This window comes from Sphaerodactylus townsendi, linkage group LG07 (genome assembly GCF_021028975.2).
Source record: "Sphaerodactylus townsendi isolate TG3544 linkage group LG07, MPM_Stown_v2.3, whole genome shotgun sequence".
NCBI lineage: Eukaryota > Metazoa > Chordata > Lepidosauria > Squamata > Sphaerodactylidae > Sphaerodactylus > Sphaerodactylus townsendi.
The window spans coordinates 122,464,141-122,481,554 of NC_059431.1; the positions used below are offsets into that span (position 1 = coordinate 122,464,141).

Here is a 17,414-nt window from a genome sequence, read left to right on the forward strand (position 1 = left end):
CAGTGAGTTCAAGTGAATAGTTTGTTAACTGAAAAAAGACATTTAATTAAAAAAATACTTTTAAATATTTTCTTTATTAATACTTGAAATTTTAAATGTCTGATTAATTGAGTCCCCCACCCCCACCCAGATCACCTCCAGGGGAAGGGCCATCAAGTCACAGCTGATTTATGCTAACCCTACAGGGGTTTCAAGGCAAGACCACCTCCGCATGGGCTGAGAGAGTTCTGAGAGAACCATAATTGACCCAAGGTCACCCAGCAGGCTTCATGTGGAAGAGCGGGGAATCAAACCTCTGGATTAGTCTGCCACTCTTAGCCATTACACCATAACGACTTTCACTATGCTGCTAGCGCCTCCACTGCTACAGAATTTGATGGGCTGGCTGGACAGCAAAGGGCAATCTACCTCCCAGGTGTTGCACGTAGACTTGGCCCTTCCTTGTGAGTTCAGAACGGAAGAGGAGCCCCTAGAAGGCTGTACGTTATAAGTAGTACAACTACCAGCTCCTGATTGGGAAACACCTGGCGATCTGGGGATGGAGCCTGGGGAAGAGAGGGTATCATCCCACGGAGTCCATCCTCCGAAGCAGCCATTTTCTCCCAGGGAAGTAATTTCTGTGGTCTGGAGACAGTTGTAATTTCAGATCTCCAGGCCTCATCTGGAGACTGGCAGCCCTAAGAAGGCTACAGATCCCAAAGGTTCTCTAGGCAGAACTCAGAACATGGGATCTGATGCTGTCTCCAGTTAAAGGGCTTCTTGGAGACAAGGGGGCTTCTAAGCTAGGCATCAGAGCTACTGTCCCTCAGCATCTGAGAAGCCTGGGCAGGAAGAGATTGGCAGCTGACTGTTCCCTCAGCATAAAGGTGTCTCTGGCTTAACAAGGGGGCCACCTAAACACCACTGTGCCACCTTAAGGTGGTTTAATCAGCAATTCCAGCAGACCATTAATCACCCTGTCTGCATCCCTCCCTCCAACAGATCAGGCATTCTCTTAGGACCTAACCATTAAGCCTTTCCTACCCTTTTGTCAAAAGCCCAGAGAAGCAATCTATTCTGTTTTTCTTGCATCTGTGCCAGAACACCCCACAAGGCCTCAGTACCCATTTTGGGGTATAAAAACAGATAATTTGTGCGTGTTCTTGAAATCCATCGCACACCCTCACTCTGTTCTGTGGGCTCACTCTTGCTTCCGGAAACATGGGGCATTTCTCCAGCGGCACTTTCATGGATATCTGCAGGTTGGGTAAATATCACCCCTCCTCCTCCTAAAGCCATTTGTGCTTTCTTCCCACCTAGCTTGATAAAAATGTTCTCTGATTCCAAATGAAAATGTTCCCTGTTCTCCCTTTCATATTATTTATTTACTTGCTTACTTCTAACAGGGACTCAAAGTAGCTTACTTCATTCTCCTCTCCTGCATTTTATCTTCACAACAGCCATGAGATACTGGTTAGACTGAGAGTATATGACTAGCCCAAGGATGCTCAGTGAGCTTTTATGGCAGGCAGTGTAGGGATTCAAATCTGGATCTCCTCTTACATGTATAAAATCTCTAACATGGGTTTTTATCATTCAAAGAAGAGTTTAGATTTATACTCCACCTTTCTCTTTTGTGAGGACTCTCAAAGCTGCGTACGAACTCCTTTTCCTTCCTTCCTCCCACAACAGACCTTGAGAGGTAGGTGGAGCTGAGAGAGTTCTGAGAGACCTGTGACCCAGCAGGCCACCCCGCAGGCTTCATGTGGAGGAATGGGGAAACAAATCCAGTTCACCAGATAACAGGCTGTTGCTCAGGTGGGGTGGGGAATCGAACCTGGTTCGACAGATCAGAGTCCACCACTGTTAACCACAACATCACGCTAGCTCTTCACCCAGAACTGTGATAAATTTGGGGAGATTTCAGCTCATTGCCAGGGGAAACCTTCCTACTTCCACAGCCCTACCAATGGACAGGGGGCAGAATGTATGGTTCTAGGAATCTTTACTTAGATATTGGGTGATAAAACTCAAAGTGCCTCTGTTAGTAACCATGAAACAGCTAAATCTTCTCTAAAGCAGGGTTCCGATTTTATTTAAGGAAATACAGAGGTACAGGAATTGGAAGGCACTTTAGGAATGATAGGGAAATGGTTGTGTCCAGAGGGATGAGTGTATGAAGAGTCAGATGACTAGAGAGGACATCAAGCTACCACCTGCCCAAGAAACTATGAGAAGGAATAGGTGTGTGTGAAAGCTGTGTAACAGGCTTTGTAACATCACACCCAGAGAAAAGAACGCTGTCCTATGATTCAACGCCCAGAATTATGGATACATTTATAAACGCATAGCTCAGGATTTCCTAGTATCCTGGAATAATAAAATCATACCTATGGCTCGTGACATTATTTCACATAACAGTAATGTGGGGAGGACAAATGAACTGCAGAAAACTGGTTTGGGGTTGGCAAGCATCTTTAACAACACCTCATGTCTGAGTGAATGAATCAGGAGAGCCAAACAGGGGAAACCTATTCACAGACAGTTCAGAGAAGCAGAAATTGAATTCTTTAATTCTGAAGCAGACTAGTATGTCTTCTTCACTGTAAGTAAATCTCGAAAGATTAAAAAAAACAGCAAAAGGCAGGGATCCTGTGAAGATGCATACTGATTTTCGAAGTAATCCAAAACCACGTTTTAAGTCATGGATCTGTACCCCACACCACACCACACCTGACTAATTTACAAATTAAACGCAGTCTTGCTGTTGATTTGTTTTTAAAGAACGTCAACCTATGTGTAGCAATTGCAGTGGACATACTGCTTTAGCAGAAGTCTGGACGATTTTAGAACATCAGTCAAGGCTTAACAGAATTGGGAATGGACACAGAAGTATTAGAGGACAGAGAATGGACCTCAATTGTTCTGGTTACAGCAATTAAAATAGTGTCATAAAAATAAGAATATCGGTGTCATAAAAATAAGAATATCGGTGTGCTGTAGGGAAGGTAACCTTGAGGTCCGTCTGGTTTCAAAGTACTTTTCAGATACAAAAGGTAAGAGAATCTCAGGACCCATTCAATGTATAACACAAACATCTAAGATGCAGAATTTAGCTCGGCAAGTTGGGCAGGGGACGTGGCTGGACAGCCAGGTTTCTGGGTGCTGCTGATCCTGCCGACTGGCAAACCATTTGCCCACACAGGTAACGCACCACATGGGACGACAATAACATTGCTGACATTCTCCTTCCTGCGGCTCCTGACAGTTCTTCAGAAGCTTGACGTTTGCATTAGTCTGCATGCACCCGATGCATGGCTCCAGCTCCTAGGAGAGGCAGGGGAAAAGGCATGATTACCAGTGCAAGAGCCCTCGGGCGCCATGCACCCACCAACATTCTCCTGGTGCTGCCAAGTGTCATCATGAAGTGGGCAGAGTCAGCTGGGGCTTTGACCTACCAAAGCTTCTGATCGGCCACTGGAGTTTTGATTGATTGTGCAGATTTTTCAAAATGTTGCACTGGAAGCAGCTGCCACCAAAAATCTTCATGGTCTGACAGCAGGTGGCTGTCTGTGCTCCCTCTGGTGTCTATTTTTGGACCCACCGTGCGGTATCAGAATTCCAAAGATGCCTGCCGTCTCAAAAATACTGGTATCACTGTGCTAGCCATGGTAGTGTAAGGACAGCCATTGTGCCAAAGAGGTTACACTCTAAAGCAGCCAACAATACTGTATTTGTTTCTAGTCCTAATCTTTGTCAGCAACTAATGCATAACCTATTACATTTTTTGTCTTTTACATTATAACCCATCCTTCAAGGAACTCATGCTGATGCATCAGTATACGCTTATTCCAGCCTCAATTTTATCATCACACGACAATCCCAGAAGGATAGGTTGGGCTTGAGGGCATATGACTTGCTCAAGTTCTTAGTTGATAGTTCCATGGGAATGTCAACTCAATGCATGGCAGCTGTTAAAAAGGCAAACTCTATGCTAAGGATAATTAGGAAAGGAATTGAGAATAAAACTGCAAAGATTGTCATGCCCTTATATAAAGCAGTGGGATGCGACCGCACTTGGAGTACTGTGTTCAGTTCTGGTCGCCACATCTCAAAAAGGATATCGTAAGAGAGATAGAAAAAAAAGAAGTGCAAGAGAAGGGCAACGAGGATGATTCGAGGGACTAGGAGTGCCTCTCCTTTATGAGGAGAGGCTGCAGCGTTTGGGACTCTTTAGTTTGGAGAGGAGACCTCTGAGGGGGGATATGATTGAAGTCTAGACAATTATGCATGGGGTAGAAAATGTTGACAGAGAGAAATTTTTCTCTCTTTCTTACAATACTAGAACCAGGGGGCATCCATTGAAAATGCTGGGGGGAAGAATTAGGACTGATAAAAGGAAACACTTCTTCACGCAACGTGTGATTGGTGTTTGGAATATGCTGCCACAGGAGGTGGTGATGGCCACTCACCTGGATAGCTTTAAAAGGGGCTTGGACAGATTGATGGAGGAGAAGTCGATCTATGGCTACCAATCTTGATCCTCCTTGATCTGAGACTGCAAATGCCTTAACAGTCCAGGTGCTCAGGAGCAGCAGCAGCAGCAGAAGGCCCTTGCTTTCACATCCTGCCTGTGAGCTCCCAAAGGCACCTGGTGGGCCACTGCGAGTAGCAGAGAGCTGGACTAGATGGACTCTGGTCTGATCCAGCTGGCTTGTTCTTGTGTTCTTCTGTTCATTTAGAAAGCTTTGTGGCTGAATAGAAGAATATTAAGTACTACTGATGGAAACGCCCCGCCTTCCGTTTTGGCTCAAGCAGCTCCTCTCAAACTCACCCGTTATACGTGGTGCCCCTTTAGTGGTGCTCTTTTTAAAACATCAACCTTGCAATGTTGACCAAGACATCTGATCAGTCTCAGTTAGGTGGGACAGCCCAGACACAGAACACTTTGCAATTTGAGTTAAGTGCCATGTTCAGCCAGGAAAGAACATGCGTGAAAATGCCGCGTACAGAATCAAACTACCGGTTTATCAAGGCCACAAATGTCTAGTTAGACTGGCAGCAGCTGTCCAGAGTTTCAGGCATATCCTAGCTAGGATTACTTCTTTGACTTTCTCACCAAACCTGAACTTATTTTGCTACTTTAAAAATGCATCATTTACAACAAGAGTCCTCAACTTTTTAGAGCCTGCGGATACCTGAAACTGACTGCCATGGGAGATGGAGCCAAACCCAAAAGGCTATCACACTTGGAAAAATTGAAGAGAGGGAATAAAAAGAAAATGAAGGGGGGGGGGGGAGATGTCAGACCTTAACATGCTGTACATTTTGAGTGTGAAAAACCTCGCCTCAAGAAGCATTCCAATTATTGTAAAAGAAAATATTTTACTAGAGTTTTTTCAATGTTCGCCCACATTTTCTGCCCCCACAAACTTTCCATATTTCCCCCCAGTGTCTAGACATCTTTAATAGGAATGGTCATTATTTTAAGCTGTTGATTTTCTCACATAAAACTTTTAATGCTAAGTATTTTGAGTGAGTAAAATCTTGTCTTAAAAACACTTTGTTCATTCCAGAAAGAGAATATATAAATGCTTTTTAAAGCATGTCTGAATTTTTCCCAATTTTTCCAACAGACAAACTGAAACGGACCATTGGATACTTACTGGGAAGGGCCCTTCTCCTGGGGGACAGGAGGCCATCTTGGTGGGTGATTTCATACCCCAGTCTCTGGGAGCGTAGGAACTTCAATTTTTGTAACTTCCTGTTGGAATCCATCTTAAGCCAGTATATGATTGACAAAGCTGCTAAGAAAGGAACCTTTAACTAACCAGAACAAAACATGTTAACTGTGAACCAAACTAACTTGTGTGTTCTGAAAGATGTTCTGTGTGATCATAAAGTGATATGGAGAATTATTAGACGACATGTCGCATAGGGAGGACCACTATGTACCTAAGGACCCTTCCCAGTATACCAATGGTCCATTCTCCTGGAGTCGGAGGCCATCTTGGTGGGACCTCCTACAGCAGTGTCCTCCAATTAGGGAGGATTAGACATGGTTGTCAAAAATGTGCTCCAACACACTTCTACCAAAATACAGTCTGGGCAACCACCCAAGATCGCATTTTATAGTGTTTGACGAATGTTGAAGGAGAAGACCAAATTGCCGCATTGCAGATGTCTTCCGCAGAAACTCTATTCCGGAGGGCTGCGTTGGCGGAAGTGCTCCTGACGGAATGTGCCATTCCCATGGGGATTGATACATGGATGGCTTTCTGAGCCTCAATTACACAGGTGTTAATAGCAGAGGTGATGGCTGCCACTGACATTTGATGACCTAAATGTGGAGGTGCAACATTTATAAAAAGGCTGTTCGACGCACGTCCTGTGTTCAAATGATGAAGGCTTTTAGGAGCCCTTCGTGCGTCAAGGTTATGCCAGAGTTGTTCTGTTGCATGTGACAGTTTTGGACAAAAGGCTGGTATGACGATTTCTTGCTTCAAATGGAAAGAAGAACTAGCCTTTGGCCTGAAGGTAGGGTCCGTACGCAAGACCAGTCTGTCAGGGTGAAAAACACAGAAATTGGGGTTTACTGATAGTGCCCGAAGTTCTGATACTCTTCTAGCCGACGAAAAGGGTCTTTATCCATAACCACTTCAAATGTATCGATTGTACAGGTTCGAATTGGGATTTAGTAAGAGCCAAAAGCACTGAATGAAGCATCCATGAAGGAAAGCAGTGCACTGTGGGGGGATGGGACTGTCGCACCCCCTTGAGGAATCAGACAGCATCTGGGTGGCATGATGCTGGGACTCCCTGGAATTCAGGCTATACTGTAGCTAATGCTGCTGTTTGCCGTCGCAGAGTGGTACTTCGAAGCCCAGGTTCAAAACCTTCTTGAAGAAACTCCAACACTGAAGATAAATCAGGTGAGATTGGATTTTACGTGTTTTTTTCCCCACACCATCCGACAAAGGTCTTCAAGGAGGAGTTATAAATTCTCACTGTATTTTGCAATGCCAGCAAAGTTTCTGCTACCTTGATGGAATGTCCCTTTTTTCTTAGGTTTTCCCTCTCAACAGCCACATGGTCAGCAGAAACCAATTGGGGTCTGGATGTCAAATAGGTCCCTGTACTAGCAGGTCTGGGATCAGTGGAAGATGAACAGGTGGTCATATTGCCAGTTCCCGAATGACCGAGAACCGCGGGCGTCTCAGCCATTATGGGGCTATTGGCTTGCTCGGCAATGACCTTCCAGAGAAGTTTGGGGATGACTGGAATGGGAGGGAAGGCATACAGTAGCTGTTAGGTTGATGATGAGGTGAACATGTGGTTCATTACTGTTAGAACAGAGCGCGGACATGTAGTACCTGGTTGTTTTCCAAGGATGCCAATAGGAAAACAACCAGGTACCCCTTTTCATGTCACGCTTCTACGACCCAACAGTGTGGGCCACAGATACCCTCACATCTCCATGGTGTTCTGAGGGTTCTGTGGTGTTCTGAGGGTTTGGGAGATCATATGGAATATCATCCGGTTGAGCATCCATTCAGCATCCATTACTGTCCTTCTTCCCTTGAATGTGTTCGGTGTGCAATGACAGTAGGTGTTTCTCCACCCAAAACAGGATTTTGCAAACTTCCCGATGAAGTTGGGAGGACCTTGACCACCTTGATGGTTTATATATGTTCTGGCTGCCACGTTGTCAGTTTGTACCAAAACATGACTGTGGTTGAGGAATCTCTGTAGGTTTTTGAAGTGCCAGGAAGATGGCCCAAGCCTCTAGGACATTGATTGGGAGTTGGACTCCTTGGCTGTCCAGTTCCCCGGTGCAAACTGGTTGTTCAAGGTGGCTCCCCACCCTTGCAGACTCACGTTAGTAAAGACTTGGGGATGATCTAGGAACAAGTACACCTTGCTGTGATTCAGATTTGTCCTGAGAGTCCACCAACGGAGTTTGAGCTTCAGTGATGGTGGAATGGGAAGTGTGCGGTCCTTCTTCTCCACTATGTCGAACTGATATGGCCTGAGGAATTGCTGGAGGGGTCTGGCATGCAACCTGTGGCTCTCCAGATGTTCATGGACTACAATTCCCATCAGCCCCTGTTATGCTGGCAGGGGCTGATGGGAATTATAGTCCATGCACATCTGGAGGGACACAGGTTGCAGACCCCTGGAATAGATCTATAGTGGAAATGAACAGTCCCAGTAGACTGGTCAGTTGTAAGAGGGACTGGCATTGGATGGCTAGAGCTGCTGTCACTGTCCTTTGAATTCTGAGAATCTTCTCTCTAAGGAGAAAGAAGGCATTGTCTGTTGATGAGATCAGGGCTCCCAGGTGTTCCATTTTGTGTCTGGGTCCCAGAGAACTTTTCTCCCTGTTTATTTGGAATCTGTGACCATCCAGGACTGCGACGCCTTGTTGTAGATCTCATAGTGCTTGTTCCCTTGACCTGGACCTTATGAGTAGGTCGTCCAAATATGGATGTATGTGGACACCTTGTTGTCTTAGCAAGATCACTGCAGCGAGCAGTACCTTGAAGAAGACTCTCGGTGCCGTGGCTAGTCCAAATGGGAGTGCCCGATATTAGAAGTGGTGATGTTTCACAGAAAATCTCAGGATTTTTCTGTGAGCCGGGTGGATAGGGATGTGGAGGTATGCCTCGGTTAGATCCAACAATGTTAATAAGTCTCCATATCTCAAGGCCTCCAATATAGTTCTATAAGTCTCCATCCCGAACTTGCGTACTTTGATATGTTTGTTGATGTATTGCCAGTTCAGGATGGCGTGCCATTCCCCATTCTTCTTTGGGAAGGTAAAAAAGCGCGAGTAAACTCACACTCCTTTCCGGTGTCGGAACCTCCTCGATGGCTTTGATCTGTAGAAGGTGTTGAATTGCTGTGGTTGTTCTGCGCACCTTGTCGGTTCAAGGACTTAAGGGAGATGGAAGGAACCGAGGTTTCGGGAATCTGGTGAACTCTATTGTGTAGCCCTGAGATACCACATCCCGAGTCCAGGCATCTACGTGGTCGCCTTGCCAAGATTGGTGAAAATGCAGGAGGCGGCCACCCACCAGAATGTCCAGCCAGTCACACTCTTGAGGGCCTGTCAGACCTTGAGAACTTTCCTGACCTGCTGAAGGGCCGAAAGGAGCCTCATCCATGAAAGGACTGGGAAGGTTGCCAGGAGGTCCTTCTGTCATCCCAGGTTGATTTTCTGGAATCCCTAGAGAATCTAGGAAGAGTTCTAAATGTTGATCTGTAGGTGTTCCGTGGAGAACCAGCGCAGACAAATTTGGGAAGGGTCTTCCTCTTAGAATCTGTTCCAGCTCTTTCCCAAAAAAGCATGTCTCCGTAGAAGGAATAACCCGAGACCACAACCTTTGAGTGAGGGTCAGCCAGCCATGCCCTGAGCCATGTGTTCCTTCTTGCTACAACTGCTGATGCCATGGGCAGTGAAGGACATGGCATCAAAGGTGGAAAGCGTTCGCCATTAAGACTCGTTCAAGTCCTTCTCTCATTCCTAGCTCTTCTGGTGGAACCATGTCCAGCAACCATTTGAGCCAGATGACGGAGGCACGTGCCGTGATTGAGGAAGGTACCAGTGCCTTGATGGTAGCTGCTAGCCAATCATGAGACCTGCGAAGCGCTGCATTGCATCTCTTATCCAAGGGATCCTTGGACTACCTTCCCCGTCCCTGGACACCAGTCCTCCAGACTGCAATCCTGTAATGGGTGAATCCACCATAGGCATGCGAAGCATTTTATTGAAATAGTCTGGCATCACATAGATCTTCTTCGCTAGTGCTGGCAGCCCCCTGCTGGATGCTGGGTTAGTTCAGTCTTTTTTAATCCTATTCTCAAACATCTCAGGGACAGGGAAGCAGTGGGAACATTCCTCTTCGCTAGGAAAGTATTCCCTGTTCCCTTTGGATCTACCTTTAATGGAGTGGCGTGCTTCTGAGAAAGTACCCAGGGGGTCCTGAGCATCTTTTGGATCCTGCAAGACCAGAGCGCCTATGGCCTTGGTGAGCAAGAAGGGCAAATCTTCCACCTTGAAAAAATGTGCCGCCTTACCTGAAGGTTCTGAATTTGGGTCTTCAGAGTCATAAAAATGTTCCTGAAACTCTCTTCCTTCACCCTCACTCTCTTCATCTGGGGAGAGGGTTCTGATAGCCATGCCTGTAAGTGGATGGCAGGTTTACTGGAGATCTGGGTGGCCGGACTACCAGGGATCTGGATGGCTGGTCTACTGGGGATCTAGAACGGGGTCTGGAGGCACTCTGAGAAGGCTGCCTGGGGAAATTGCCTGCTCTGCTGTTGGAACATTCCACCACCTCACTGACTGTTCTAGAGAGGAGGTCAATTAAGTCCCTGAGTGAAAAACCCTGCCAGCCTTGGTTAGGCTGTTCAGAATAGCTAAGGTCCTCCTGACAGCCTGAGCTCCCCCCCAGGTCCCAGTGGATCTTGCCTTGAATGTGCTCTGCTGAATCTGATTGCATGGTTGGGACAGCTGGTGCTGCGAGCTTCAGAGCACCTGCCTGGCGAGTCCCCGGCTCGCGTTGAAAAGAAGCTTCTTTGCCGCTTGTTGCTGCGTGCTGTGGAATGCCCGGCTGGCGAGTCTCCTGCACGCGCCTCTTCTTCTTCTCCGGCGGCAAGCACTGTTCTTCCCGTCCTCGGTTAGCCCCGCAGCCACCTGGATGGGCTCCATCGCCCACCTCTCAGCTAGCCCCGCGGCTGCCTCAGGGGGATTGAGCAGGATGGGCTGCTGCTGCCCTGGTGCCTTCAGCGGAGGTTTTAGTGAATGTCTCCCTCAGGGGAGAAAAGGAGGGAGCCACCATCTTGCTGATGAAAAAAGGGTGCCAAAGAATCTAACTCACCTAACGTGTCTCCCCCAGCCACCACTCCCTTAACAACTGCAAAGGGTGAGTGACAAAGGGGCACACAACTGACACAGAAAAGACCAGAATACAGGTTCCAAACAGCTAAAAGTAGCAAGCAGCAGCCAGAGATCCGTGCTCTCCCGAGTGATGGATTCCAACAGGAAGTTACAAACACTGAAGTTCCTGTCAGAGCACTGATGTAACATGTGTCTGATCATCAAAATCTAACTGACAGCTACCTGACAGGTAACACCTGACACAGCCTCATTCTGGGATTGATTGGCAATGGACTGTGATAGGCCAGTAAACCAGATATAAGGCTGCAGTATACTGAGGACCATGAGACACTTGTCTTCGCTTTGCCTTGCGAAGCACTTTGCTTGAGTGAGCTATACTTGTGAACTAATAAAAGTAGGACCCGCTTCTATGAAGCAGAGCTGCTGTGTGAGAGTCTGACTTCCTACTGTGTTCCAGTATATTGTGCTACTCTGCTATAGGGGCTTTACCCCATACCTTCACAGTTCCTGCCTCCCGGAAACTGGGATATGAAATCACCCACCAAGCTGGCCTCTACCTCCAGAAGAAAGAACATTTCAGAAAAACCTTCCCCCCATTATTTTTTTGTTCCCCACCCCCCAGGCCTTCATGTCTCTACCCCTAGGCATGCAGACTAGTTATACATAAGCCTGCTCTAAATTTAATAATACCACTATCATCAAGAACTCCTTATTAACTAAATAACCGATCGATATTTATTGCATAAACACAAGCGGCATCTTCTGGCACAACGAATTGAAGGGCATCCAACATGAAAACAAGACTATGCACCGGCAACACAAGTCAATTAGATTCAAAAGAAATCCTACCTGGTTGCTAGGAAGAACGTACGCCTGATTCATTTCCACCATCAAGGTAAAGGTTTCCAGAAACAAGTCACTGAGACTCTGATGGATCACAACATTGGCAGCATTATGGATGGGAGCATGAAGCTTCTCCCGCAGTTCCCCATACTCTGCTGAATTCAAGCTGAGGAAGACAACAATGATCAGAACAACATACTAGCCACTGGTGGAAGTATCATCCAAAGAGTATTTTTCTTATTTTAAAAAAATTACTGTTCTATAATTTTTAAAAAATATAACCGCAAAAGGAAGGGAAATATACAAATACATAAAATTGAGGAAACATTCAGGAAAAAAACCGACAATACTCCAACAATCCCATTTACATGTCCGATACATAATAGATCAATTATCTACAAGTATTGAGACTGATACCAATATACAGCGAATGTAACAGATTAAAAAACAAAAAACAAACCTCTTTCATTGAGAATATACATGCCATATATATTCTATATAAGTATAGTTATACTTCATTGCCCAGATCCCTATGTCCATGCCCAGTTCTCAGTTTATTAAAGGTTATTATATATTTTCATTTCAGGAAAAGTCATTAAATACCTTGCAAAATTATTCCAAATAATTATTCCAAATTCTCCTAAAACCATCTTCCTTTTTTCTTCCTTGTATTATTTTAAAATTATTGGTTAATTTTTCCAATACCATTAAAGTTCTTATTTTAATCCACTGACTCTCTAATGAAATATTATTTGCATTTTTTCAGCTTGTGGCAATAACCGTCCTGCCTTATACTATAAGAAAGTTTATGTGTTTTTGTTTCCAGTGCACATTACCAGAGCTAATCCAATTGTTGGTTCCAACTGTTCTGTTGTAATTTTACTAATCTCCACAGATTCCCAAAACTTTACTATCGTAGGGGCAAGACCACTACATATGTATAAATGCACCCAGTTCCACACAACCTCTCCAACAATTTTCATTCCCAACCTTCATGATATGATAAATTCTAACTGGGGTATAATACCATTTTTGAGGTATCTTTAACCCATGCTCTTGTAAACTTCCCTTCCCATATATACTTAGGGTAAAGGTAAAGTCGACATTTCCATGGGGTAGGAGGTTGGGAAAGTTTCAGAACGCTGCCCCTGTCATGTAGGGAGAGAGCTGATTCTGAGTACCCAGGCTGCTAGCTGCAGGGCCAGGGACGGAGGCATAGATTTTTTATGGGGTGGGTTTGTGGGAGGGGCCATGCCTGGGCATGGCAACGCCTCCCCAAGGCCCGCCCCAGGCCTCGGTGATTATAAAAGCAGCACTCCAAGGCCAGGGACGGCAGACTCCCCTGCCCTGCCCCCCCACCGGGGGGAGGGGGCAGCCGGCAGTCCATTCTGCTCTCCTCTCTGGGCAGAGGCGTAGTTAGGGAAAATGGAGCTTGGTGCAAAATCTGAGTTTTGCATGTCCCCCCACAATGAGCGGCCGCTACGATGCTGGAATCCACCCCAAACAGCATCATATTCAATGGTGTTTAAACTAGGGAGTCCAGATTCTCTCAGCCCCATCTACCTCACAGGGTGTTTGTTGTGAGGGGGGAAGGGCAAGGAGATTGTTGTGAGGGGGGAAGGGCAAGGAGTCTCCTACAGGAGAGAAAGGGGGGATATAAATCCAAACTCTTCTTCTTCTTCTAAATCCACTTTAAAGAGAGAATCTGGGGTCCCCAGTTAAAACAACATTGAACGTGATGCTGTTTGGGGGTGGATTGTCCCCCACCCTGAAACAGCATCACTTTCAATGTTTAAACTGGGGACCTCAGATTCTCCCTTTAAATCCATGCCAAAGGGGGTGGATTTAAAAGGAGAATCTGGGGAAATTTGGAGGGTGCCTGCTGTCAGGCGTGCAACTGTTGAGCTAGCAGCACCAAAATTTCAGGGTATCTTTAGGAGACTCTCCTGATGATACCACCCAGGTTTGGTTCAGAGGGTCCAAAGTTATGGACCCTCAAAGGTGTAGCCCCCATCTCCTATTAGTTCCCATTGGAAACAATGGGGGATGGGGTACCCCCCCCTTTGGGAGTCCATAACTTTGGGCCCCCTGAACCAAACCTCACCAAACCTGGCTGGTATCATCAGGAGAGTCTCCCAACAAATCCATGAAATTGTGGTGGTGCTAGCCTAAAAACTGCGCCCCCTGCAGGCCAAAAACTGAAAAAACACTTTGACAATACAAAAAAAACCACAAATGAGGGGGTGGAGCTTCGGACATGTAATGGCGGAGTTTAAACCCGAGAGACCCCCTTTTCCTCCGTCCTTGTGCGGGGCATACCTCCCATGGGCTGTACGCAGCCTGCCAACCACGGCACCCCAGAGCTGAGGGAATGCCTGCTTCTTAGCACAACTCTGTGCAAGTTGTTAAAACCCTGGATTCCGAAGCCCAGTCTGGACAAAGGAATATCAGAGCCAATTTCCTCTACCAAGGACTCACTTCCAACCACTCCATGGAAAAAACCCACTACACCTGCTCTGCTACTCTGGTTCCATCTGAGCGAATTAGAAGTGGGAAGGTTGGGGCTTTTCACATCAAATAATGCAAAGGTTCCCTATATATAATAATTGGGTGTGTGCAAAGTGCTGTCAAGTTGCAGCGGACCCCATAGTGTTTTGAAGGCAAGAGACATGCAGAGGTGTTTTGCCACTGCCTGTCTCTGTGCAGCAACCCACCATTCCTTGGTGGTCTCTTATCCAAGTGTCCACCAGCTCCTGAGATCTGACAAGATCAGGTCAACCTGGGCCATCCAGGTCAGGCTAATAAACTTCACGCACCCCTTGCAGGGAAAAAAAGCTACAGTCTTTTAAAAATAAACACAACAAAGTGAAATAGACCGTTTTGCTATAAGAAACAGAGCACACAGGCAAAGCGAATCCCAGCACCCTTTATGAGAAATGAATTAAATGGATTAAAAGCTGACCAGTTTTACCGGATATCGAAAGGCTTTACGTGAGGGTTAACGCTGGCAACCCGGATGGTGAGGAACTGCGCCGGCATATTTGAGTCTGGCAAGAGTTCATGCTGTCTCGAATCCACCACGGTGAGATCAATGTCCTGCTGCTGGGCTACACGCAAAGAGTACGTGGTCACTTTCATGATCCAGCTGTCCGTCACAATCACTCGTGCTCCTGGATCCCCAGTAGCAAACTTGTCAATCCTCCTGAACTCTGTGTTGATGGAAGATGCGACCGCTCTCCAACCAGACTGGGGGAGTGAGTAAAAAGAAATCATCCGGACTAAAGGATGGTTATTCCAATCGTTTTGGGACCAGTAATATGCCAGGAGTCCAGCAGCTATTGGAGCAAGGACAGCCAATAGAAAGAAGACTTGCCAACCCTGGGGGGCACGGTAGAAGTTGCAGAGCTGTTTTTCAGGTGCAGCAAAGCACATGCCGGTATAGTAGCCTACAAGTGGAAGGAAAAGGGACTGTCAGAAGAGAAAGCAAATCCTGTACATGACTACTTAGACTTGTAACAGCAGCATTGCCCAGATATCCCCAACAGGGTGCCAAGACTCCCAACAACACCTTCCCTTACAGGAGAGAATGGCAGAGATATATCCAAACTCCTCTTCTTCTTTACCAGTAGCAACTCAAGCACCAACTACAGTCTCGGTTGCCACTCCCTTCCCCACCTTGCAAGGTACGTTCTGCCTCTGCCCATTCTCAACTTCTCAGCTGCTGTGACACCGGGTTCCGGAAGCCACTAATGTTAGTTGCTTTTCACGAGGCCTGCATCCTTTTCCAAAAGTCTTTCTCTTAATGTACCCATGTGCAACACTGGGCACGACTGACTCCCTGAGACCATTTGGTAACGTTTAAGTTCTATGCTGTAGTTTTGTGACAAGAGGTTTCCAGCCCTTTTCAGCCTGTGGGGCATTTGGAATTCTGGCATAATGTGGTGGACGTGATCACAAAATGGCTGCTGCCTGCCTTCAGGTACACAATGGAGATCACAATGGCTGTGGTGCCAGCTGCTTCCGTTGTTGACTTACGGTGACCCCACAGTTTTCAAGGCAAGAGATGTTCAGAGGTGGCTTGCCATTGCCTGCCTCCATGTGGGCTGAGAGTTCTGAGAGAACTGTGACTGGCCAAAGGTCCCCCAGAAGGCTTCATGTGGAGGAGCAGTTCTGCGACTCAGCCACTGCCCCACACTGGCTCTCGCTGCTTAAAAAACTACACAACCAATCAATTCTCCAGTGGTCAGTCAGAAGCCACGCAAGAGTCCCACTGGGCCCCATCTGTTTTCCAACACTTGGCAGGCATCCAGAAACATGTGGGTGGGCACTGTGGTGCCCATAGGTGCCAGCCTGGAATCCCCTGCTATAAGGAGTGCTCAGTCTGTGGTCATGTTTGTAAGCTGCCTTAAATAGAATATAAATGTTTTATAAAACAAAGCAAAGCAATGTATCAGAGACCAGCGGCATGGGTTTACTTTGTGTTATCTACTTTATTTATTGACTTTGTTTGCATCCTGCTTTTCTCCCTGTGGAGACCCAAAGCAGTTTACAAAGTGGCTCCCCTCTATTTTAGCAATATCCTTGTGAGGTATAGCACAGGCCAGAAGTGGCCAACGGATGTTCACGGACTACAGTTCCCATCAGCCTCTGCCAGCACGGCCAACTGGGCACACTAGGCTGAGTGTATGGCTGGCTCAAGGTCCGCATAGCAGGGATTCGAACCTGGGCCCTCCAGATCAGAGTCTTATATCCTCCCCGCACTCCACCCCCACACTTAACTGACTCCCCTGCTGATTATGACGGCCGGCTGGCAGATCCCCTTCCCCACCCAGGCAGGTGTCACTCCGCTTGCCACCCTCCCGGGAGTGCCTGGAGTGCCCCTGAGATGACAGCTGTGCGCCCCCCCACCCCACCCCGGCTCACCCAGGGGCAGGAGGGCGTGGGCCAGGAGGGTGGCGGTGCCCCGGCGCAGGTGGTGCTGCACGAAGGCCGCGTCCTCGCCGCCCAGCCAGCCGCCCAGCAGGCTCTGCACCGTCAGCCCGGCCGAGCGGAACTCGTCCGGCGGGAAGACGAAGCACACGGCCAGCACCGAGTAGGCCAGCGTGAAGGCCGCCCCGCCGGAGCTCGCCACCGCCGCCATGGGCATCGCCCCGCCCCGCCGGCCGCCACGGAGGAGGAGGAGGGGGAGGAGGGGGAGGGGGAGGAGACCAGGCCGCAAGGCCCGCCCCGGCAGGGTGGCTCGCCGCCAAACGCCCCCGCCCCTCAGCCCCCCCCCCCCCGCAGAAGCAGCAGCTGCTGCTGGCCGGAACCTCCCGCGGCGCCGCCCATCGCCAGAGAGTTGCCCGCACCGGCCAAGGGGGGGGGGAGGGGGGGAGGAGAAAGAAGGAGGAGGAGGAGGAGGAGGAGGAGTTTGGATTTATACCCCCCCCTTCTCTCCTGCAGGAGACTCAAAGGGGCTTGCAATCTCCTTGCCCTTCCCCCCTCACAACAAACACCCTGTGAGGTGGGTGGGGCTGAGAGAGCTCCAAGAAGCTGTGACTAGCCCAAGGTCACCCAGCTGGCGTGTGTGGGAGTGCACAGGCTAATCTGAATTCCCCAGATAAGCCCCCACAGCTCAAGCGGCAGAGCAGGGAATCAAACCCGGTTCCTCCAGATCAGTGTGCACCTGCTCTTACCCACTACGCCACTG

The 17,414-nt window shown here is 47.8% G+C and overlaps 1 protein-coding gene across 1 annotated transcript; it reads right to left on the reverse strand.

Moving 5' to 3' along the window:
- Positions 1-2,046: 2,046 nt before the first annotated feature.
- TMEM129 (transmembrane protein 129, E3 ubiquitin ligase) lies at positions 2,047-16,912 on the reverse strand. The gene is made up of 4 exons (XM_048502693.1): positions 16,649-16,912; positions 14,697-15,171; positions 11,732-11,891; positions 2,047-3,306 (listed from the first exon to the last, which is right to left on the reverse strand). The coding sequence occupies exons 1-4, from the start codon at positions 16,869-16,871 to the stop codon at positions 3,058-3,060; spliced, it is 1,107 nt and encodes a 368-aa protein (XP_048358650.1). The 5' UTR covers positions 16,872-16,912; the 3' UTR covers positions 2,047-3,057.
- Positions 16,913-17,414: the final 502 nt, after the last annotated feature.